Below are 24,156 nucleotides of genomic sequence, written 5' to 3'. Positions count from 1 at the left end.
TCTCCCACTGGAGCTTTCCTAGACATTTTCCATCTTCTTCAAAAGGCCTTTCCCTGTTTTCCTTTCCTGGAGCCCCCTCTAGGCCACCATCCCTGGTGCTCTCTAGGGCAGGTCTATGCTTTCCTCACCTGCACAACTCCGGCTGTGAACAATTGGAACAGCTTGTTCAGTGAGAGGTGCCTCTTCGACCCCTTTGTCTCTGAGGGCACTGGGCAGGCTGCCTTCTGCTGCGCGGCAGGAGTTCATCTCCGCACCTGCCTTTGCTGCTGGAGACACGCCGCTTCCCTCTACTGCCGGGGTGTCAGAGAGACTGTCTCTGTCTCCCTTAGTAGCTTCTGGGATTTCCCCCCTTCTCCCTGGGATCTCAACACAAAGATGCATTTTGGCTGCGGGTGATCACTTCCACACCTTGAGCCACATAAAAAAATAATTCCCAATAAGCATGTCAGCGGGGAAGTCGTCCACCGCCCCCACTTGTCAATCACTTTGTAAACCATCATCTTCTGTGTGCACCACGGCTAAAGGGACAAAACTCCTAGATCGTCTTCTTAACCCAAGCTCTGCCCTTGCGCCAGGCGACGGGTCAGGTTTTTGAAACACACTCGACTTAACCAGAGAATTTGTGTCCCTGTATCTTTCCATCCTGTTCCTACTCTGTCATGAATTTACCAGCCGTAATAGGCGTCAGCTCTATCTCTGCAGAGCCAACCCTCTCAAACCCTTTCAAGTAATCCTCAGGTGCCTCTGGGGTTTCTGTGCTGAGGACAGTGAATGAATGTGAACTGGCTGAGGCTTGTTTTTTCTCAGCTCAGGGCCCTGATTTCTCTGGTGCGCTGGGTAGTTCCACTGATCACACTTCCTCAGGCTCCTCCCTGACTGGAGATTTGTAATGGGAATTACTAGGAGAGGAATGATCCTGGGGAAGTCAGTGCCTAGCCTCCCAACCCTGCTCCTTTGGCTTTGTTTAATGAACAGATGAAAGATAAGAGCATTGTACTCAATACGTTCAGTGTTCATACAATCTCGGTGCACACTGGATTTGAAAAGTTGTCCTTCTTCATCCACGAGTGTCCATTTGAAATCAGAGGATTCATAATGCCCCATGGGCTACTTCCCTGTGATACACAGGGTCACACACATCGTGGTGAATAGGAAAGATGACTAAGTAATCACAGTGGGTTTCACCCCCGTGGGATCACCTGTAAGGATTTTTCCTTCCTTTAAAGAGGGCAGGACCCAAACCCCATTCAGAAGACGTGGGGAATCTTAAAGTAAATTCTTCCCACATGGTCCCCTTTGTAAAGCCCATCGATCGGAGCTTCCCTTAGCACAAGAAAATAAGGCCACGCAGTGGTAACCACACAAACAAGACTTTATTTCCTATGGGGAAAAGGGCTAGGATAGGACAGAGAAGGGGCAGATTAACAAAAACTTTAACTCTGGAAATGCTCCACTCTCCCAAACAGTTAGATGTTCTCTCTCTTCTCTTGCAAGGACAGTGGTGGATGGCTGCTGCTCTCTTGACATTGGACGTTAGGGATGGACTTCGATGCTGGACACAGGAACGGGTGAGTAGACCTAACTAAAACCCCTCCCTATCCCTCTTTGCGTCGTCTCTGCCTGGATGTTAGACCCTATCTACGCGGATTCAATCCATGCGTGGGTGTGTGCTTCCCATCCCAAAATAATAGATGGCAAAAGGTCACCACATTCTTTTCCCAAGTCCAAGATGGCCACCTTATAGATAACGCAAAAGGTACATGCCTTTCTTCTCTTCTTTTACTAAAATTTGGCAGGGGCAACTAGCATTTTACAACCTGGAGACTGGATTTGACCAATCGGGGAATGAACGGGGACAGGGTGACCCATCTCGAAGGGGGTTGTGTATCCCCTCTGAGAACTCCTCCGTCTGTCCTCTACCAACTGAAGTGGGCGTCATCCCTGTAGGACCACCCCGAGAGGGGATTTGACCAAACATGGAAGTAAGGTAGCGGAGTGACCTGCCCGCAACAGGATCCCGTGGTCCATCTAAAAAGCCCTCACACCACCCTCTACCAATTGGCGACGGTTTCACTCCCACCTTGGGCCATCACAGAAGGAAACATGTACCAATCAGAACAGATATAGCTCGAAGGTCGAGGCCATGATTTCCGCAAAACACATCCTTGGAACGAGTCGGCTTCTTCCGCGCAGTGTTGGGTTGCAACTTCCAGGACGATGCTGCCAGTCACGCAAACATGGAGCTCCAGAGATCGGCGGCTTCTGGCCTAGGCCTTCGGGCACTACCTATTCTGATCGGTACGTTTCCCTTCTGGGATGGCCTAAGGGGTGAGTGTGAAACCCTGATCGATTAGCAGAGGACGGTGGGGGGATTTCATGGAGGGGTGATGGGCCCCTCTTATGGGCAGGTCACCCCACCATGGCACTTTCACCTATCTGGTGAAATCCCCTCTCTGGTTGCTCCTAAGGGGATGAGGCCCACCCCCACTGAGGTGAGTTCTTGGAGGGGTTACATGACCCACTTCCGGATGGGTCACTCTGCCCCAGAACTTTCCCCCATTTTTCAGATCCATTCCTGAGGCAGATCGATGAGGATAAAACACCCCCAGATTGGGGGAGGAGTGGGAGGAGCTCTTAGAGGGGTCACATGACACTCCTTGCTTCTGCTTACGTTTGCATCTTGACCCCAAAAGTCTTATGTCATGGGGTCACTCTCATGGTGACAGATGAGCAATGCCTTGGGGTGAAGGAGCGAGGTCCCTTGGCTGGAACCAAATAACTGCCCTTAGCCTCAGTGTGGTTTGGCCTAATGGCCACAGTCAAAACAGCTGCCCTCCCCCTCAGGGCTGTGTGGCCCAGAGACTAGAGTCCGTGCGGCCGCCCTCTCCGTCGGGGCTATGGGGCCCAATGACCAGAGTCCATGCGGCCGCCCTCTCCGTCGGGGCTGTGGGGCCCAGAGACCAGAGTCCGTGCGGCCGCCCTCTCCAGCGGGGCCGTGTGACCCAACGACCAGAGTCCGTGCGGCCGCCCTCTCCATCGGGACTGTGTGGCCCAACGACCAGAGACCGTGCGGCCGCCCTCTCCGTCGGGGCTGTGTGGCCCAGAGACCAGAGTCTGTGCGGCCGCCCTCTCCGTCGGGGCTGTGTGGCCCAACGACCAGAGACCGTGCGGCCGCCCTCTCCAGCGGGGCAGTGGGGCCCAACGACCAGAGTCCGTGCGGCCACCCTCTCCGTCTGGGCTGTGGGGCCCAGAGACCAGAGTCCGTGCGGCCGCCCTCTCCGTCGGGGCTGTGTGGCCCAACGACCAGAGTCCGTGCGGCCGCCCTCTCCGTCGGGGCTATGGGGCCCAACGACCAGAGTCCGTGCGGCCGCCCTCTCCGTCGGGGCTGTGTGGCCCAACGACCAGAGTCCGTGCGGCCGCCCCCTCCAGCGGGGCAGTGGGGCCCAATGACCAGAGTCCGTGCGGCCGCCCCCTCCAGCGGGGCTGTGTGGCCCAACGACCAGAGACCGTGCGGCCGCCCTCTCTGGCGGGGCTGTGTGGCCCAGAGACCAGAGTCCGTGCGGCCGCCCTCTCTGTCGGGGCTGTGGGGCCAAACGACCAGAGTCCGTGCGGCCGCCCTCTCTGGCGGGGCTGTGTGGCCCAGAGACCAGAGTCCGTGCGGCCGCCCTCTCCGTCGGGGCTGTGGGGCCAAATGACCAGAGTCCGTGCGGCCGCCCTCTCCGTCGGGGCTGTGTGACCCAATGACCAGAGTCCGTGCGGCCGCCCTCTCCGGCGGGGCTGTGTGGCCCAATGACCAGAGTCCGTGCGGCCGCCCGCTCCGGCGGGGCTGTGGGGCCCAGAGACCAGAGTCCGTGCGGCCGCCCTCTCCGGCGGGGCTGTGGGGCCCAGAGACCAGAGTCCGTGCGGCCGCCCTCTCCGGCGGGGCTGTGGGGCCCAACGACCAGAGTCCGTGCGGCCGCCCTCTCCGGCGGGGCTGTGTGGCCCAATGACCAGAGTCCGTGCGGCCGCCCTCTCCGGCGGGGCTGTGGGGCCCAGAGACCAGAGTCCGTGCGGCCGCCCTCTCCGGCGGGGCTGTGGGGCCCAGAGACCAGAGTCCGTGCGGCCGCCCTCTCCGGCGGGGCTGTGGGGCCCAACGACCAGAGTCCGTGCGGCCGCCCTCTCCGTCGGGGCTGTGGGGCCCAACGACCAGAGTCCGTGCGACCGCCCTCTCCGGCGGGGCTGTGTGGCCCGAAGACCAGAGTCCGTGCGGCCGCCCTCCCCGTCGGGGCTGTGGGGCCCAGAGACCAGAGTCCGTGCTGCTATCCTGTCTCTCATGCCTGTGTGGCCCAATGGCTCCAGACAATATGGCTGCTCTCTCCCTCAGTGCTGTGTGGCCCAACGACCAGAGTCTATATCACTGCCCTTCAGCGCAGGGCTGTTTGGCTAAGAGTTCAGAGACAAGATGGCCACCCCTCCTCTTGGGGTTGTGCAGTCTAGTGGCACATTGGGGAGGTGGGCTGCCACCCAAGGATGGATGGTGGCCAGGGTAGGGGGATTCAGGCCCTTGTTACTCCACTCCAGGTCCTACCCCAGGGCCTTGTCCATGGCCAGTGTGTTTGGCATTGAGTCAGTGGGGATCCAGCCAGAACATCTGACGTCACTCAGCATGGCGATGGCTAGTTCTCCCAGGTTACTTCCTACGAGATGTCTCTAGGCCATGGGCTGGGGGTCTCTGGGCTCCCGGCGTGGGAATCTCCCGGAGACTCCGAGCTCCCTTGCACGTCTGCAGGCACCCGGGGATGGGGTTGTGTCTCAGCACCTCGGGGCTCTGCAGTCAGGGGCTTCAGCTGCTTCTGGACTGGAGCCTACAATGTGCATCCTCCATTTTCGGCATCTGCCTAGACCGAGCTGAGCTGCTCCCTTTCACACTGGTGCTCCAGTTGTAGCATGTGCGGCAGGGCTGGGGAGGGGCTTGGCTTCCTCCACCTAGACTGTGAGGTTATGTGTGACTGGTGCACCCCGGCACATCCTGCTCTGCCTCTTCTCTCTCCTCCTTCCCATGCAACAGCTGCTTTGCCGTCTCCCAAGAGGTGTGATCAGTGGTGGGCTCAGTTGGCTCCTGTTAGCCTCTAGATGTCTGCAAGAGGGAGAAAGGGCAGGAACACAAATCAGAAGAACAAAACCTTCAAGCAGGGTAGTTTTCCACAGCACAAAACCACCGCACTTTGCTAATGCTCCTTTGTAACTTCCCTGAGAGCTGGCATTGCGTAAAGAGAGCACCCAACCCCCCACAACCTCCGCTACCCTGTGGGCTGGCAATGGATAGAGGGAGTCTGGGAGACTTTCTCCTCTCTCCGCCTGGCTCTGATGACTGAGGGAATCACATGGGAGAAGCTCTGTGAATGTAGGGCTCTGTGCAGTGGGGAGAGATGTCAGACATGGAGCCCAAAGGTGGGGTTGTCCTGACTCTGCAGTAACTTCATTACAGTGAGAGAGATTTCAGAGCTCAGCTACAGGGTTCTGCCCTGTAACCGTGTGTGGGGCTGGGGCAGAAGTGGGGCAGTGATGCACTCATGAAAGGAGTAGGGCTAAGGGGGGCCCCGTGGTACAACCACTAAAGCCCCTGTGTGCTGCGTTCCAGCGGGGCCGGCTCTGCCTGGCTGGGGTGGGGCGAGGCGGCTCCGCGCGCTGCCGTTCCTCCCCGCCCCCGCAGCCGCAACGCCGCAATGAGCACCACCCCGGGAGCCTCTATCCTGGGAGGTAGCTCAGTGGTTTGAGCATTGGCCTGATAAACCCAGGGAACCCGACACGAGATTTCTAAGCTTCTGCAGCCATTTGTAATATCTATTGAGGATGTGCCCTGTGGTGCTGTCAGATGTCAAAGGCACTTCCTGAAAAGCTGAAACAAAGAGGAAACGGGTTGAAAGCCCCATGGTGCTGATGTGACTGGTGCCTAGGAAACCTCCCCTTCAGATGGCCATTGCCACATGCTATTAGCTACCCAAGAGTCTGCGGGCAAGAAACAGCCACTCAGCTACTCCCAAAATAGCCCTGGACAGAGAGGAGACCCCATTCCGTGCGTAACTTCCCCCTCCCCCAGCATACGCACGTCCACACGCTAAAACACAGGCAGGTGGGGGCAACTCTGCTTGGGATGGAACAGAAAAGTGACAGCAGCAGAGGTGTTAAATGATCCAACATTTACGCACAGATCTGCAGAGAGATTTAGACTCCTAATGTCTACTGAAATCCTGTGTGGCCCTGTGCCTTCATTCCTTAAGAGGTCACAGGGAAAGATGTTTCCAATGTGGACTCAGGGGATTTCCTGTGAGTTGATAACCAAGTTCTGAGTGGTTCCCTGGCCTGAAATCTCTCCATTCCAGGGAGGGCAAGTGACAGAGGGTAATTGTCATCCTCATCATCGCCCTTAATAATAACAACAGCCCTTTTCAATTCTGTCAGCCCTTCCTTTAGAGACGTTCTGACCTCTATGAAGACAGTCTCCCCAAACAGCTCTAAGGCTACGTCTATTCTAGGAGCTAGGGATGGAATTCCCCTGCTCCCGTACACATATTGTGGCACCTCGATGAAAGCTCACGTGACCATCCTTCTTCCTTAAACACTGTCCTTAGACAGAGAGGGACACATTCCAACCTGTGTTCAGGCCCTGTGCTGCACCCCTGTACTTCCCACAGAGGCACAAACACACAGAGGTATTTCCTTACCTTCATACAGGCGGGAGATGCCATCTTCAGTCACTGTTTCAGACAACAAGTCACAGTAATGGTGGATAGTATTTCCTAGACAGACAATGAATCTTATTACTTTTCAAATCCTTTGCTGAAAACTGCGAAAGATGCAGCCATTCTCCCAAGACAGCCCTTGGGAAATTAAATACATTCCTTACACCTGTTCACAAAGCACATTAGATAAAGCATCAGGAGCCTAGAAGTCACTGAGAGACTGATTTCCAAAGGAGATTGAATTCACATCATGCTGGTTTCCCCTAGGCGCAGCCAAAGAGTTGTTGTGGGCAGGGGAAGTTGGTGCGGTCAATAGAGCTAAGTTGCTCCCTTCATCTTGGAAGACATGTTAATTTTTTCTCTCTCTCTATCACACACACACACATACACCCACACACACAGAGGGCCGGCTTTAGGCAGTGCGGGGCCCAATTCAAACAGTTTCGACGGGGCCCCGGCAAGGATGACAAAAAACCAACAACCACAACAACCACATATATAAAAAACCACGTGGGGCTTGTACTCACTGGGTGGCGCTCTGGGTCTTTGGCAGCACTTCGGCGGTGGGTCCTTCACTCGCTCCAGGTCTTCGGCGGCACTGAAGGACCCACTGCCGAAGTGCCGCCGAAGACCCAGAGCGCCGCTAGGTGAGTAAAAATTAAAAAGACGCCTCTAGCCAGGGAAGGGATCCTCACTGGGTGCAGGGCCCTCTTAGGCGCACCCCTCCCCCCCCCACACACTTACTTTCAGGATTCTGGTGCTGTCGGAGGGAACAGAGCAGCAGTCTAGAAAAGGGCTTTGAAGGAAGCAGTTCAAGAAAGCTCAAGTGAAGTTGCTCTGCTTACCAATGAACAGGGCTGCAGAATGTCTGATTGTTGTCTGTGAGCTTTCCAGGTACTCTAAGGCCTGGAACAGGAATTTGGGGATGTGGCTCTTGTTGTTCTGCATCTAGGAAGAAAGGAGGAAGAAACGCACAATATACAAATGACATGTTCTCCCCACAGCGACTAGTCCAGGGAAGCCAAAGCATAGAGCCAGGGCATGGCAACAGCCAGTATGAGCCCATGCGCCACAGCAGCACCTCTCTGGAGTTACTATTGTGTTCTCCAGAACCTCAGCTTTCATTTTCAAAGACAAACGTTTGCAGGTCTGACAGTTGAGGAGAAAATGTTCAAAAATGTGAAGAGATTGTAACTCCTGCAGAAATGAACCAGCAGAGAGCCTGGAATAGAGTCCTGCCACCCGACGGAAGCAGATGGATACTCAGGGTGTGGGGTTAAAAAGGTCTCCCTCAAGTCCACTCTCAAGGCACAAGGAATTGACCTACCAAGCACTTCCAGGTACACTTCATGAGCTGTGTGGAGCCATCCCAGGCCATGCTGCGGAACAGCATCTTCAAATGAGCCCACCTGAGAAACACTGCGCAGCGGAAGAGCGTCAGTTTGCATCGCTGCAAGAGAAGGTGAGACCAAGAAGGTTCTCACTGAGAGAGGGACAGTCTGGGGGACATGGAGCCTTCCCCGTCCCTTGTTCTCCTGCTTTTCCTGCTAGTGGAGGAGATTCCTGTCATTTGTTGTACACAGGAGTGTGCTCAGGAGAGGGAATTGGCTGGAGCGAGCCAGAGCCGTCCTGTCTTTGGATGGTTTGGAGTGGTTGACCAGGGCCCTGCGCTTTGGGGGGCCCCGCACTTCAGGGGCACGCAGGACGTGGGCCATGCAGGGGCCAGGAGCAGGACTCCCGGTCCCACTATGCTATGCCCCACCTTGCCAGCTCCCAGCGTCGTTCGGGAAATGAGGGGGTGGGGGTTTGAGGTGAGGGGAGGAATAGGGATGGGGCAGGGGGCGGAGCAGGGGTGAGAAGAGGTGGGGTGGCACTTGGGGGAAGGGATGGAGTGGGGCTGGGGCTTAGGACAGAGTAGGGAGTGTTGTCCCAGGCCCTGCGCCCCTCTATGGACGGCCCTGGAAAGATTCATAAGAGATCTCCACAGCTCAGTCCTTAGGCGCAAAGAGACTGCATGAGAGCGTGAGTCAGCTTGGGGATCCCAAAGAGTCGGACCAAAGGGGCCCCAGATCAGGCTTCCCTCCACATCCCAGCTGGCCCAACGAAAGAGGGCAACGTCCGGTGAATGCTGGGAAGCTGGGACCTGGAGAAGTTCTCTCAGGAGCTCCAGGGAAGAAGTCAGGGCAGCTGCACCCACTTTCCAGAAGGCTGTGGGCAGATATCAGCTCCCTGAAGCGAAGGGCACTTACAGATCTGTGCTCCCTTTTCTCTTGCTGCCTCTTGTTGTGAGCCTTTGGATGCAGCAGCCCAAAGGCCTGAGGCCTGTCTTTGCAGGAGAGGGTCAGGGCTCTTTCCCAGAAGAAGGCTTTTCTTCCCAATTGTGCTGTGTGCTGTGAGAATGGATGAGGCACTGGGCTCCAGCATGGAGTGAAGCAGGGAGGAGAAGACTCTGCTTGGGCAAGGGGCTCTGGCCATTAATGGAGTGGGGGCCCCAGGGGATTCTGGCTCTTTGCTCTTCAGGAAATAATGACCATGGCACTTACCAGTGTCACACTCTCATCCCGGTCTTCAAGATGCAGCAGCAGCGGGAGCAAGCAGTGGATCATTTCCTGCTGCACGATGGGTTTGTCCGGGTCCTTCACGCTGCTCACCACGTTGCCAAGCAGTAAAATGGCAGCGGAGCGCACACTGCCCCTCTCCTGGCAATGACACACAGGGAGTGGGGAAGCCCGGTTAAAGCCAGGCAGGATCAGAGCATAACGCGACAGAGTCATAATCCGCACGCTGCTCTGGATCCCCTGTGATAACTGACTTGGCTCGTGGGAGCAGTGAGGCCACCAGGCCAGCGCCATAGACATCTTGTGCAGAACAGGGCCTGAGACGCTGTGCAGGGCTGTGCAGCCCCATGGTGTCCTAGACGCAATGTTTGTCTGGAGAGCACAGAATCCTAGACCCCTAGAAGATGAGGGGAGAGGGAGGGAAGGCTGCTGGAGACCGGTCTGGGGAAGGGGAGGAGCAGCTGCTGGAGCCTTTCAGGGAGGTGCTGCTACAAAACACGCAGTTCTTTTGCTCCTCGGTGCCCCTGAGAGCCGGGCCATTCCCGACCCACCTCTTTCCTGCTGGGAATCTCCACCTCTTTGGGGGCCGGTGTTCTCCAGACAGCTGGTCGCCTGCCCAGAGCCAGGCCCCTCTCCCCCAGGCCAGGCGGCAGCAGGGGCTGGGAGCATGGCGCTGAGGTGTGCGGAGAAGAGCTCTGACAGGGAGGTGGCTGAGCAGGAGATTCCCCACCCATGGCAGGGGCACCCCTTGGAGGCTCCATGGCAGGGCTGAGGGGTGGGAGACAAGGGGATGGGGAGAGAGAGACAAGGGCACCAGAGACAGGCGGAGGAGGGGAATGGGGTTCCCCTGTGTTTCCCAGCCTTACGTCATCAATGAAGGGGCGAAGGCTGACTGCAATGTCCTGGGAGATGGATCCAAGCCCCTCCCCATTCAGGAGGTAGATGATGTGTCCAGCTTGATGCATGGCCCCCATGACACGCACTCCGTCCTTGTCACAGAACATGTCCATGATCGCTGGCAGCTGGGCCCGTAACGATTGCACCTGCAGCAATGGAGAAGGCAGCTCATTACTATCCTGGATGACAGCCTGGGGCATATGCTGGCCCATCCCACTCCAACCTATGAGACACCACGGCTGGCATAGCCGCCCAACGGGGCACAAAGTCATTCTCCTGTCACTCTCTGCCAGCTGCTCACTGTAACCTTTGTCTTTGCTCACCCGCCTCCCCCATTGCATCACATCTGCAATCAGGGGTCAGCTCACGGGAGCAGGGACCACGTCGTGCCTTGATTTGCTCAGTAAAGCACCTCCAACATTCGAGTGCTGTGCGTTAAACAACAAGGCTTGTGTGGGGATCTCGCTCTCATTGCTGAGCTATTTGATAGACATCGGCTTCCTCGGTCCCCCGGGCAATCCACGCCTCTCACCTTTTCTGGCTGGAGCACAATACTGCCAAGGCCTCGCAGACTGAGCCGACGTACAATGGGATTTTTATCTTGGGTCCATTCCATGAGCTGCGCCTGGAGCTCTGATTTTGTCATTATTGAATCAATGGAAGGACTCTGGAGAAACTGGAAAGAGCCAAATCAACATCGGGTTGAGGAGCAGAGGTCTTCCTGTGGGGTCTGTTCCCTGGACACTCATCTTTACCAAAAGGCCACTTACTCCCATACAACGTCTCCGGTGTGTAGGGAGCCATGTGCTGCTCTTTCAGTTGGTTCATTCCCAGAACTTAGACTAATGCACAAGTCACAAATAAACCCCCAGGGAAAGGGGAATCTCCAGGCCCCACTGAGTGCCATGGAGCGACCCCTGGGGCAGAAGAAAAGCAGAACCCCAGGAAAAGGTGAGGAGAGAAGCATGGCCTTGGGGCACCGGAGAAACATCTTCTCTTGTCACATGATCCCACCTAGGCACATCCAGGCAGGAGCGATCTCACCCTGTCTCTCCCTCCCTCCCTGTGCCATGCCCCACCACCATCCATGTGCGGAGAGGAGCTAGCTGGCTGTAGGCTGCTGAGCTGCTGACAATGTGCCCAGAGCTTACTGGCCTGAGCTGCTCTCCTGTCAACTAAAGAATCTCACCTCAGTGCAGAAAGTCATGGCGATATTTCTCTGCTCCTCCTCCTTCTCCCTCTGGACAATGGTGACGGCCTCTCTGAAGACGGCAGGGAGCTGAGGGTTCTCAAACTCGATCATGGCTCTGGAACATGGAGCAGAAAGTCCCTTGTGGTTATCAAGGGGGAGAGAGAGTTCCTCTCTAGTTGCTGGGCTGAGATGGCAGCCTGGAACAGAGGAACATTTCACACGGAAATCCCATTCCCAAGAGAGACCCACTGAAGAGAAACCTTTGGGCTCCTACCTTGCAATCAGGCCAACACCTTGCGAATAGTAATATCGTGAAGATATCATGTCCCAACCCTGCTGAAATTGGATGCTGGCAAATTCCTTCCAGTATCCGGGCATGGAAAAAAGAGTCTTCACAGCCTCCACCGATGTACTAAAGACAAAAAATACCAGTGTCAGGTAAAGAGATCAGCCCCGAGCATGGCAAAGCTGCACACGCCCTGGCACACACAGCATGGACAGCAGGAGCTAGCCTCCCCGAGGATAGATCCAGTGTGATATCATGGTGCTTCCCTGCCCAATGGGCCCTGTCTACACTGCAGTTTACTTGAGTTTGTAACCAGTTAGTGACACTGTAGCTTCTGAAGATGGTTGGTGTCATCACTCAATGCGGTTGAATACTTGATTCTTTACCGTGACAGGTAACAGGACTCAAGCAGGCATGTGGGGCCAGATCCTTAGTTGGTGTAAGCGAGCCTGGGCTAACTATAGCACCCGAACAAATGATGGCCATGAACAGCCCACATGTGTTTAGCAGCAGAACAAATCTGTTCTTCCTTTTCCTTTCAGTCATTACCTTAGGGGGTTGAGGCATCTGGATCCCTCCTTGGGGCTGGATGTCGTGCTGGCCATGTAGGTCCCTGGCAAGTGCAGATCCATCACATACTGCACTTGCCTGACGCAGAGAATGAGCATCTGGGGATACATTTCCAGGATGGCTTCTCGGTATCCCCATAGGAAAAGGACCTCGTAAATGGTCCTCATTGCCTGGAGGGGGGAAAGAATTTCACTCCACTATCCCAATCTGCCACCTGCCCCCATTGCCACTCGCTATTGTCCTTTTCTTGGGTCTCATTCCCTGCCCAGCCTATTACAAAAGAGGATTGGCTCCTGAGAGGGGAGGAGACATTTGGAGGGTCCTGAAACTTCCCCCATTCCTGGAACGGAAGCAGGATGGAGCCCTACGGAATGGTCAGAAGAGTCTGGATGACGTTATTCCCCATTATTTCGCTTAATGGTGCAGACTCTGTGCTTTGGGTTTCCAGCCATGACTGGACGGGCTGAAACCATCCTGAGGAGATCTGTTCTCATAGCCCCAGTGTTTCTGGCCCAGTCAAAAGTACCGGACATCTCATGATCCTGTGCTGGGAAGATTTCTAGTCATAATTTAGAGAGCCAGAAACCTGGATACTTCCAAGAGACACCCGAACTGCACCTGCTCACTAAAGAGCCACCTAGAGCAGCACACAGAGCCAGGGCACCAGCAGATAAACCGCTTCAGATCGGTAACTTTTCCTGGGCGAAGCTTTATTCACACCTCTTTGGTTTGCTAGGAGTAGGGTGACCAGACAGCAAATGTGAAAAATCGGGACGGGGTGGGGGGGTAATAGGAGCCTATATAAGAAAAAGACCCAAAAATCGGGACTGTCCCTATAAAATCGGGACATCTGGTCACCCTAGCTAGGAGGTGGCCAGGACACACCAAGGCCTGGTCTGCATTACAGAGTTATGTCAACGCAAGGCCCCTCACCCAGCATCACCCTGACGATGGAATTTCCTTCCCATCGGCAGAACTGCCCCTTGGTGCCAAAGTCATAACTCCACCTCCACAAGTGGCAGAGAGTCCAGGTCAATGCAGTTACGTCAATTCCGTGTCAGTGTAGACACAACGTCGCGTACGTCAACTGGCTTTCAGGAGCCTTCCCACAATGCCCCACCCTGACCGTACAATCGAGACGAGCGCTTCTGGTGAGGACGGGCACTGCCGACACAAGCAGCAAAGTGCAGACACACACAAGGGATGGAATTGCTGTGGCGGCTGTATGCCGAGGTAACGCAGGTCGGCTTCATTGTGTAGTGGAGCCGTGGCCTGAAGCTAAGAAGGGGTGAAGCTCCCCCCACACACACACACAGATGCACCATCCTCCCCGCGGTGGCGGGTTCTCAAAGTGACATCTCAAATCTCACTTACAGCCAGGGACACATTGCCGCTCTTCTCCTCCCGGCATCTCTGCTGGAGCTTGTCCAGCAGCTGCCGCAGCACCTCCCTGGGGAGCTGTGGTTCTTCCCCCAAGGCCTTCCACAGCTCAATGGCACATCTGCAGATTCAGAAAGAGAAGTCAGACCTTCCCTGCTTGGCTACCTCTTGCCCTCCCCAGGGAGAGGCTTGGAAAACAGGCAGGAAAGGCGTCTGTGAGAGGAGAGACCGATTGGTGCAGGGAGGCTGAGGCAGGGCAAGTCCTGTCAGAGAAGGTTGTATTTATTCCTTTCCCCTAATGGGTTCTTGTTCCTGAAGCTAGCACCGCTGTTTCCAGGACAGTGACCATGATCTGACCACAGAGTGACCAGCACAGTGTGACCACCAGACTGTGCAACATTCTGCGCTATTACGCTAGGGTCAGTCCCGAGGAACTTGCCTGACCTCACTGGAGTTACTCTGGCTATTTGGGGGTGTAAATGAGACCCAGCATTTGGCCAAGTGTCTCTTAGCAGCTGAATCCTACTGCAGTGTGGTGGATGGGGTCAGACACTGAATGAGAACATGCCCTGATAGGAGAGGGTTCAGGAGCTTGGAAAGGGAGATTGTACTGCCCAGTGTGACAGAGCTGGAAGGAAACTAGTACTGAAATCCCCCTCCTCTCTTCTCTCCATTCTTGCTGATCTAACCGCTCCTGGTCCCCTCAGGCATCTGCAGAGGAAGACTGCAGACAGATCCAAAAGGCTTCCAGTCATTTGACTTCCAAGTTTGGTGAGGAAGGTCGGACATGGTGGTCAAGCCCTGGGGACACTGAGAACAAGAGCAAATGGCCTGGATTTAAGGTCTTCAGGAAGCTTGACTGAAATTCTGTGCCAACGCTGCCGAGTTTTTATAGCTTCTGAGCACAGACCCTGGAAAGCACTGGGGCTGCTTCAAGGAATTCAAATCTGAAAGGTTTACAAATCAAACATTCAAATCAATATGAAAACCAACACTGTATTCCTCTGGTAACGGAACTGGGTAAGAAATTCAGTTTCTTTCATGCTGCTCTTCAATTCTCTCTCCCATGTGACACAGATTTGTCTATGGTCAGTGCAGAACTGCATTGCAGAGGATGCTGAGGAAAGACGGAGTTTTGACCTCTGGCAAGGGTCCAGTTGGGTTTCACGGCCCCTAGGCACATGCAGTGGTGAGCTCCAGCCGGTTCGCAGCGGTTCGCACGAACCGGTTGTTAAATTTAGAAGCCTTTTTAAAACCGGTTGTTCCAGGACAACCAGGTTCTAAAAAGTTTTTAAATTTAACAAAGCTCAGGCAGCTGTCCACCCGGCCCGCAGCCCCAGCTCACCTCCCCCTCCCCCCTGAATGCTCCTCCCTCCTTCTCCTCCCCCTCCCCTGCTTCCCGCCAATCAGATGTTCGCGGGAAGCCTGAAACGAGGAGCAGGCAGGTAAGCCGGGTGGGGCGGACGGCACGTGTGGCCCAGTCCAGCTCCACTTTGAGCGGCTCCCCCTGGCCCCAGCCAAGCTCCCCAGCCCGGTCTGGTCCCGGCTGAGCGGCTCCGACACGGCCCAGCTTGGGACCCGCAGCACCGGCGCCGGTGCCGGCCCGGGGAGTCGGGCCCCACGGCTCCGGCCCCGCTGCCGGCTGAGCGGCTCCAGCCCGGCCCGGAGAGTCGGGTCCTGCGGCTCCAGCCAAGCGGCTCGGCCCTGGCCCGGGGAGTCGGGCCCCGTGGTTCCGGCCGAGCGGCTCGGCCCTGGCCCTGCCCAGGGAGTCGGGCCCCGCGGTTCCGGCCGAGCGGCTCGGCCCCGGCGCCGGCCCGGGGAGTCGGGTCCCACAGTTCTGGCCGAGCGGCTCTGGCCCCGGTGCCGGCCCGGGGAGTCAGGCCCCGCTGCCGGCCGAGCGGCTCCAGCCAGACCCGGCCTGGAGAGTCGGGCCCCGCGGTTCCAGCCGAGCGGCTCCAGCCCCGGTGCCAGCCCGGGGAGTCGGGCCCCGCGGTTCCGGTTGTGGTCCTGGTGGAGTGGACCCGGTCCGGATCCAGGCAGTGTGGTAAGGGGGCAGGGAGGGGGTGGGTTGTGGGGGGTTGGATAGGGGTCAGGGCGGTCAGAGGGCAGGGAACAGGGTGAATGAATAGGGGCAAAGGTCCCGGGGAGCAGTCAGGAAAGAGCATGGGTTGGATGAGGTGGTGGGTGCACTCAGGGACAGAGAGAAGGGGTGGTTGGATGGGGTAGGGGTCCTGGGGGGCCATCGAGAATGAGAGGTGGGGTTGGGTGGGTGGCAAGGGGCAGTCAGGGGACAGGGAAGGGGGGGATAGGTCAGAGGTCCTGGGGGGGGGTGTCAAGGAACATGAGGGGTTGGATGGGGCATGACCCCCCCCGGGGAGGGGAGGAGGGAACTGGTTGTTAATATTTTGGCAGCTCATCACTGGGCACATGGGGACTGTGTTATAAACACCTCAGCTGGATGGCTCTGCAAAGTGATCGGCAATAACCAGCAGGACTCAGAGTTCACAACGTATTGAGATGAAAAGAGGCACTCACCCATCTCAGAGCTGTTATTGCCGGCTGTCTGCAGACTCAGGCAGGCTGCACTGCATTTACGCTATGGTCACGTGTGGATCATTTATTTATTTTGCAACAATTAGGTCTTGAACTTTCTGTCTTAAGAGATTTACCTCTGCTGTGCAGCTCCATAAGGATGAGTGTGTTTTTTCACCAGTTCCTCAGCCATGGAATAACTAGGGATCTGACTGCAGGTAACAATCCTGCACTGGTCCCCAGGGGACGGACAGATGGACCTCATGGGCCTTTTCCATCTCTGCCTTCTCTCACACAATAGGGAGCAGCCAGACCTCATGACCCAGGGATGTGGAGTGAGCCCCAAAGTCATTTATTGGCCCTGTACTGGATGGGAGAGGAAGTGGGGTGACCCATAGAAATCAGGACAGTGCTGGAATTCTTCAGAAAACTGGCATGTCTCCATCCTGGGGAGTGCAGGAGGAGGGTTGGCTCCTCAGTGGTTGGGCCTGGGCATCTCCTCTTAGTGAGCATGGACAGCTCTCTGCACAGCAGGAAACTCCCTCCAACTGTGTGAGCCCGACGGACCCTTCCCAGACTGTGGCCTGTCAGTAGGAGCAGGAAGAGAAATAATGGCCTGAGGTGATAACAGAGCAGCTCCCTACCTGTCCGAGGACAGCGTGTGCGCCACACAGCTCAGAACCACGTCCTGGGGGTGGGAACGAGCCAGCAAGGCCGTGGCCCTCAGTGCTGCTTTTCTGGCTCTGGGATGACAGACGTTGTCCAGCCAGATTAAGATACGTCCCACGACGTCTCCAACCTGGAAGAATGCCAGAAAGTTGAGGGATGGATTTATCCATGAGTGGCCTTCTCCCAGGTAACCCCTCCTGGCAGCCCTGCAAGCCGCCTCTCACCTCAGTTGCCCATCTTGGCTCCTCCATAATGTCAAGAAAGAGGCTTTGACAAGTCCAGGAACCCCAGCCTTCCTGAGGTCTGGTTTAGCACCTTAAAGCTCAGAAACACACACAAAAGCCTTCACCAAAACCTTACCGTGGGCACAGCCCAAACTCCCCTGCTGTCCCAGGGCCTTCCCTGCCTTAGCAAACTGCTCTCAGCCCTGCTCTCAAGGGCTTCCCTGCAGGAGCCTTTCCTCCATCTCTGCAACTTCCTGCTGATCTCTCTAGCACAATCAGTTCCTCCAGGCCCGTGCTTCTCAAGCCAGTTTCCATTGTGGGCCCCATATGTGTTGTGTGGGGCACGTCCAATACCACCTGTTTGGCCCTGAGGATGTCCCAGGTAGAGAAGCGCTGCTCCAGACCCAGCTGGTTCCACTGATGTACCCCAGAGCCCATCCCAGAGATGGCAGGCAGGGCTAGTTGGACGGGGCTAGCCAGCTCCAGGCCCCAGCCCTAAGGAGAACCTCTGCACTGCGGGATTTTAAAACCTGCCGTAACCAATCTCAAAGCCGGGTCTCTAACCTCGGGCTCAGGCTATGGCACTGGGAACAGCAGTGCAGACCTGGAGACTTGGGCTGGAGCCCAGGCTCTGGAGCCCCCTCCTCCCCAGGCTTCAGAGCTCCAGTTCCAGCCCAAGCCCCGAAGAGGCTGCGTTGCCGTTTGGCCCCACAGTGCCAGCCCTGGGAGCCCACGTCCATAGGGCCAGGCTTTCCGGCTCCTGCTGCAGAGTTTGCAGCACAAGGTGGACAGACCCGAAAGGGACAAGCCGCCCCCTAGGGCTCTTCCATGAGGAATTGGTCATTGCTCTTTCCTCTCTCGAACAAGGAGCAGGAGCTACAACCCGGGTGGCTGGATTCTGGTGCCCTGTTCTGCTAGCAGGAGTTAGAGCCCTGCACAAATCAATCTGCTGATTGGGGGCCATTTGTTAACTTCCCGCTGGGACCTGCTGGAAACAGGGAACTCGGCCAGAGACAGGGACGACCTGCAGGAAACCCCAGGAACAGGCAGGTTTGGGGAGGAAACTCAGGCTGAGGATTCTGTTCGTTTATTAGTTTCTGAGTTTCCAGGAAAGCCAAAGCCCAGGAAGGGAATCAGTCTGCACTTGGGCGCCATGGGCAGGCGGTATCTGGGGAAGGGCAGGAATGTCACCTATTTCCAGGCCGAGCGATTGAAGGCAACGTTTAAAGGACTGTAGGGAATGTGAACCCTGATTCCTTTCTGGATAACCCCACCTGCGCAGGCTTGGGCAACTCAAGGAGCTCTCTGGGCTTCAGTTTCCCCAGGTGTCAAACGGGTTGAATTCCTACCTCCCAGGAGGGCGGTGGAGCTTCATTAATCAGGGGGAATAATGACTCTGAGAGCCTCCTACCCAGGGGATGTAGAAATGAAGTCTGCCAGAAACCTCCCTAGGCCAGTCTAATTCACGGGGGAGGCACTCAGATCCTGTGGGGATGGGCAGCAGGATCAGAGCTAGGGAGAGACAGAGAAAAGTGCAAAGCCAAATTCCTCCTGATCCCTCAGCTGGAAAAACAAGGCCCCGCAGCATGTCTGAGGAAACCAGTGTGGAGGCCCATGGGCAGACTAGGTAAGTGCTGCGCTGCCAGGGCCGGGGCTATCGCTCCCCTTCAGTGGGGCTGGGCTGTCCTCAGGGACGTGTCAGAGCTCCAGCGGGCAGAGAACACGTCAAACACCGGACGCCGCGGATCCCCGCGGCCAAGCGATGAAGGGAAAGGGGCTCAGCCAACCCTCACAGCACCATGCCCGTGTGTCCCAGGAACGGTTTCCTAGGAGAGGAAATTCTCCCCTCCCCCTCTCTGCGCAGCATCCCCCTGCCCCACGGCGGGAGTCTCTTACTCTCTCCATCTTGTCTCCGTGTAGAGATACGATGGTCCTCAGCTCTTCCTCGGCGGCTTGAAATCGCTCCAGGGTGGGTGTCGTCAGACCCTTCACGGCTCTCATCAGCAGGGCTTGGAGCTGGGCTGAGGGAAGCTGCTCCCCGGGGGTCTGCAATGAACAGGGACAGAGCCTCTTGGGACTGAGTATTTCCATTGCTCAGCTGCCCTGGAACAGTCTGTCCCGGCGGGAGGCTGGCAGCGCCCAGTGAGCGTGGAGACTCCGGCTGAGCCCTTTTCTTGACAAACCTCAACAGGTGCCGAGGTTTCCTCGGTCTTTCATACGCTTCCCCCTCCCCCTCTGCCTGAGAAGAGATGGGAGCCTCTCAGCCGGTGCTGGGACCCCAAGGGCACCCCATTTCCTCCCTCTCTAGTCCCTCCCCCCAGGAAGCCCAGCTTTTGCTGAGAAAGCCTCATTGGCCTGCAAAGCCCAGTCAAGTTGCTTGTTGAGTGCAGCCGAGGGGTCACTGCAGAACCTGCCCCGTGTCCCATCCCACCCCGAGCGCCGGAGCAGATTGGCTCAGCAACTCTAGCAGCCCACAGTGTCTGCGAGGAAAGGACTGAGAACAGGGCCCAAACGGAAATGCCTCTTCCTTCCCCACCCTGCAGCGTGTGGTGCTGCCACAAAACAGGCAGGAATCGCCGGCAGGACAGAAAGTAGCTTCGACTGAAGGAGCAAGTCTGCCTGGCTGAGGAGAACCCCAAACTGTGGGCCTCTGGGGCCAGCCCCCCGTGGGTCAGAACTCACTGGGCACAATGTTACTGCAGGGGGGCTGGTTCCAGGGTCACCTAAACCTAGGGCCTGGGGTGCTGGAGGCCTTTGCCCTGGTGTCTCAGGCACCTCCTGAGTGTTACTGCAGCTGGCCTGCGTGGCTGGATTAGCACCATCTGTCCTGGACGCCAGCAGCTGAGGATGCAGTAGAGCACACCAGAGCGACACACTCGCATAGATACTCCTGGCACAGGGGATCCAACCTGGGATTTCTGGAGTTTAGTGCAGGAGCCTCTCCCGCAGGAGCTAAAACCCAACTGGTTGTTAGCTAAGGCTCTAGAGCAGACACCTTTTATCTCTGTCTCTAAGTGGTCCTGGTGCCGCTAGACGGGCCAGAACACCCCACCCAGCAGGTGCGTGGGTTACCCCTACAAGTGCAGGGAGGGGCCTGGTAGGATTTTCAGCAGTGCCTGTGTCCCATGGAGAGTGCATCAGAATCAGGCACCTGAGTCAGGCACTTCTGCGAATCCCACTAAGCACCTTTGAACTTCTTGAGGTGCCTGAACCCCTTTGTCAACCTGGGCCTCGTTCAAGCAACCCAGAGAAACTCGTAAAGACTGGCTGGAGTCGATCACACTTGAAGAGTGTTTCTTTTCAGCTCCCTGAGCAAGGGGCAGGTAGGTCTCCTGTCAGAGATCCCAGCTCCGGGAGATATTAATACACCCAGCAGGGGAGGCTTTCCAATAGCACAGTCACAAAGCGTCATTACCATGGTCATATGGGAGGTGCTTGGTAATGAGGGGGTGGGAGCACGCTCTTCTTCCTGCTCTTCTGGGCTCCCTTCTTCCCACTTCCCCTGCGACTCCGACGCCTCCTTCTTCGTCCCTGGAGCAGAAAGAAACATTCGTAACATTTCCCTTTTCCATGTAGTATCCCTGCTTTACAGAGGATGGAAGTCGGGCCCAGAGCCCTGAAGCCACTTGCCCAGGGTCAGACTGAAGGTTGTTGGCAGCTAAGCAGAGAACTCCGATCTCATGGCTCTTCGCTGGGGGCTTTTACCACACGAGGCTTCCTCGACCTAGGGGCCAGGTTCTTTGCCATGGTGTTTTCTACTCGTCCCCTCCCCTTGCACACCTTCCCTGTCAGTGATGGGCAACGGGCCTCATTTGCATTTAACCCCCCAAGAAGTAATGGCTCAGCTCTGCTACGGTTCCCAGGTGTCACCTGCTGAGACCTCTGGAGCATTTTACTGATGAAACGGACCCGATCCAGGAGACAAGAAATGATTTCCTACAACGTCCAGCCTCTCTGTTCTCCTTACAGCCCGGAGCAATGTTAGTACTCCTCACCCCACAGCGCCAGACCCCCAGAGGGGGGTGACCTGACACACTCAGCTCTCCCCACCTCAGAGATGGACCTCGGCCACCCTTGCCAAAAGGATCTGGCACTAAATGGATTCCAGAGTCTGAGGTACCCATCAGGGCCGGCTCCAGGCACCAGCCGAGCAAGCTGGTGCTTGGGGCGGCAGATTCCAAGGGGCGGCTTCCGTCCAATCCCATTTGGGGGGGGGGGGCTTTGCTGCTTCCGCCGCCTCGGCAGGTTTTTTTCTTTTTGGTTTGCTGCTCCGGCGGCCCTGTAGGGGGCGGCAGCGCAGAGGAGGGGAGCTGCTGGGAGCGGTGCCAGGGCTGCAGCAAGCCCGGCACGGCAGCCCGCCCACCGGAGCGGTGTGGAGCCCTCCCAGCAGGCGGCGCGAGCACCCCGCCTAAGGAAGCCCTGGCCGCCCCCCTTGTCTCCACCCCCCGCGCTAGCTGGAGTGTGCACTCCGCTGCCCGGGGGCTGCAGGGCTCGGAGTCCCCCTGCACCCGCGCTCCCGTCGCCCCACAGGGATTTTTTTTTCTTTTTGGTTTTTTATTTTTTCTTCCCTTCGGTGCTCCGGCCGGCTGGGCGGTTTGTTTCGCACCCCTCCGCCCCCCGCTGCTCCGACCGGCCAGCAGGTTTCCTGCTGCCCCCTCCTTTGCTGCTACGGCCGGCAGGTTTGTTCATCCCCCTTCGCTGCTCCGGCCGGCTGGGCAGTTTGTTTCACGCCCCGCCCCCCCATCGCTCCGACCGGCAGGTTTGTTTCCCGCCCCCCCCCCACTTCGCTGCTCCGGCCGGCTGGGCGGTTTGTTTCATGCCCCCCCCCCCCCCCGTCGCTCCGACCGGCAGGTTTGATTCATCCCTCCCCCCGCCCCCTTCATCACTCCGACCGGCTGGCAGGTTTCCCACCCACCCCCTTCGCTGCTCCGGCCAGCAGCTTGGTTTCCCGCCCCCCCCCCCACTTCGCTGCTCCGGCCGGCCGGTTTGTTTTGAGCCCCCCCCTTGTTGCTCCGACCGGCCGGCAGGTTTCCCAACCCCCCCTTTGATGCTCCGGCCGGCTGGCTGGCAGGTTGGTTTCCCCCCTTTGCTGTTTCCGCTGGCTGGCAGGTTTGTTCCCCCCACCCCATCGCCACTTCGGCCCCTGCACAATTTTTTTTTTTTTGCTTGGGGTGGCAAAAAAGCCAGAGCCAGCCCTGGTACCCATCGCTGTCCCGTGAGAAGGCCCTGATGTGTAAGGCTCGTAGGGTGACTGGTGTGAGTATTCCTCACATGCTCCTCGCTAACCATGTGGATTGAATCCTCACCTGTAGGATCCAGTTCAACTTTCCCTGTATCCTCCTGCAGCTTCACCTCCTCTGACTCCACCTGGTTCTCAGCTGCTATCTTCTTCCGGGACAAGTGCCTCCACCTTCTTTGTGAGGAAATTGTTCTCTCCTCATCCCTGTCTGCCATCGAGGTGTCATGTTGGCTACAGACACAAAGTCTTTTCATGCCTGATAAGATGGACCATGAACATTTCCTTCTCTGGGGCTTCTCTGGCAAGGCCTGTTCTTGCTGGCTAAAGTCAGAGCATGCCCCCATTGCTACAGGTTGGACAAGCACTTTGTGCACACGGATCTCTCTGTGCTCCCTAGAGGCGAGTCTTTGGAAAAAGGAACGAAGCCTGGAATAGAAAGAAGGAGGAAATGGGTTTTTCTGTCATTCTCTAAAGGAAGGGAATTAGTTTGCCCAGGATTCACAGGTCCAGGAGACCGGTCTTTTGAAGCCATCTGCTCCTCTAATAGCCAGGACTGGTTCATACAACCGAGAACATAAGCAACCCAAGACTGCCCATCCTGGGTCCAACCAAAGGTCCATCTAGCCCATTATCCTGTGTTCAGACAGTAGCCAGTGCCCCCAGAGGGAATGAACAATACACCTACATTAGACAATCATTACATGAGACAAAAGGTTTCTATTCACAACGGGAAGGCAAGGAGTGCATTGGGGCAACTCCAGAGGAAATACTATTTATGGAGATATCAGTCTAAATTCTACACCAGTTTTGTTATCTTCCCTTTAGGTGATACCCACGGAAATTCACCCCCACTCGTCTGCTGCAAGAGAAAACAGTGGAAATCTGCCTCCAGAGAAGGTGAAAGGCTGGCGCAGGAGGGAGCTGAAAGATTCCGACGTTCAAATCAAAACGGAACGTTGAGACCTGACTGTTGCAACCCTGGCCCCCACCAGTCCCTAGGACGTGGGTGGCCGACCTGAGCCTGAGAAGGAGCCAGAATTTACCAATGAACATTGCCAAAGAGCCACAGTAATATGTCATCAGCCCCCCATCCGCTACCGCCCCAGCCCCCAGCATCTCCCTTCCACCGGCAGCCCCCGCAATCAGCGCCTCCCCCTCCCTCCCCACTCCTCCCGCCCGCCGCAATCAGCTGTTTGGCAGTGCGCAGGAGGCTGTGGTGGGGAGGGGGGAGGATCGAGGGCGTGGCAGGCTCAGAGGAAGGGGCAGGGGCCTTGGGGGAAAGGGTGGGGTGGTGGCAGGAGCTGGGGCAGAGCAGGGGGTTGAGCAGTGAGCACCCCACAGCATATTGGAAAGTTAGCATCTGTAGCTCCAGCCTGGGAGTCAGCGCCTATGCAAGGAGCCACATAGTAACCTCTGAAGAGCCACATGTGACTCCGGAGTCACAGGTTGGCCACCCCTGGGCTAGGAGAAGGAGGCACCAACCTGTCATGTGCGCTTAAGGAGCAGGAAAAGAATCTTGGAATTACCTTCTGTAAAAACTCATCTTCTTTCGAACACCTGTGGAAATAGCTGATTCAAGAAGTTGTTGAGAGATGGCTAGTACGCGTCTATCAGCAGCTCCTTGGGTCACCAGCCGTTGTCAACCAAGCCAGTTGGCAGACTGAAGGCAGGGCAAGAATGCTGAAGCAGAACATTCTTTGCAGTTGGGATACGTGACATCACAATAAACTTAACCATAAACACCCCTGGACACCTACCCAGAGAGACATGGACACAGAAGAGTTCGTAACATTAACAACACTCACCAGAAATCTCTAGGAATTTTGATTTTGGGAAGGGGGATTATAGACACCAATTGCACGGGTGCCCTGGGCATGGAGCACCCAC

The 24,156-nt window shown here is 56.7% G+C and overlaps 1 protein-coding gene across 1 annotated transcript; it reads right to left on the bottom strand.

Annotated features, from left to right (window-relative positions):
• Positions 1 to 5,744: 5,744 nt before the first annotated feature.
• Positions 5,745 to 23,956, bottom strand: LOC123360600 (maestro heat-like repeat family member 5). Its single transcript, XM_045001237.1, has 16 exons — positions 23,796 to 23,956; positions 22,337 to 22,695; positions 20,446 to 20,561; positions 18,927 to 19,076; positions 16,782 to 16,936; positions 13,600 to 13,726; positions 12,205 to 12,395; positions 11,644 to 11,781; positions 11,367 to 11,484; positions 10,710 to 10,853; positions 10,147 to 10,323; positions 9,266 to 9,421; positions 8,050 to 8,172; positions 7,568 to 7,670; positions 6,705 to 6,779; positions 5,745 to 5,878 (listed from the first exon to the last, which is right to left on the bottom strand). The coding sequence occupies exons 1-16, from the start codon at positions 23,810 to 23,812 to the stop codon at positions 5,745 to 5,747; spliced, it is 2,283 nt and encodes a 760-aa protein (XP_044857172.1). The 5' UTR covers positions 23,813 to 23,956.
• Between the last annotated feature and the right edge of the window lie 200 nt (positions 23,957 to 24,156).

The sequence above is a fragment of the Mauremys mutica genome, unplaced genomic scaffold (assembly GCF_020497125.1).
Source record: "Mauremys mutica isolate MM-2020 ecotype Southern unplaced genomic scaffold, ASM2049712v1 Super-Scaffold_100286, whole genome shotgun sequence".
Classification (NCBI taxonomy): Eukaryota; Metazoa; Chordata; order Testudines; family Geoemydidae; genus Mauremys; species Mauremys mutica.
The sequence above is the reverse complement of the archived record's forward strand: the minus strand, read 5'-3'. Positions and strand labels throughout refer to the sequence as shown.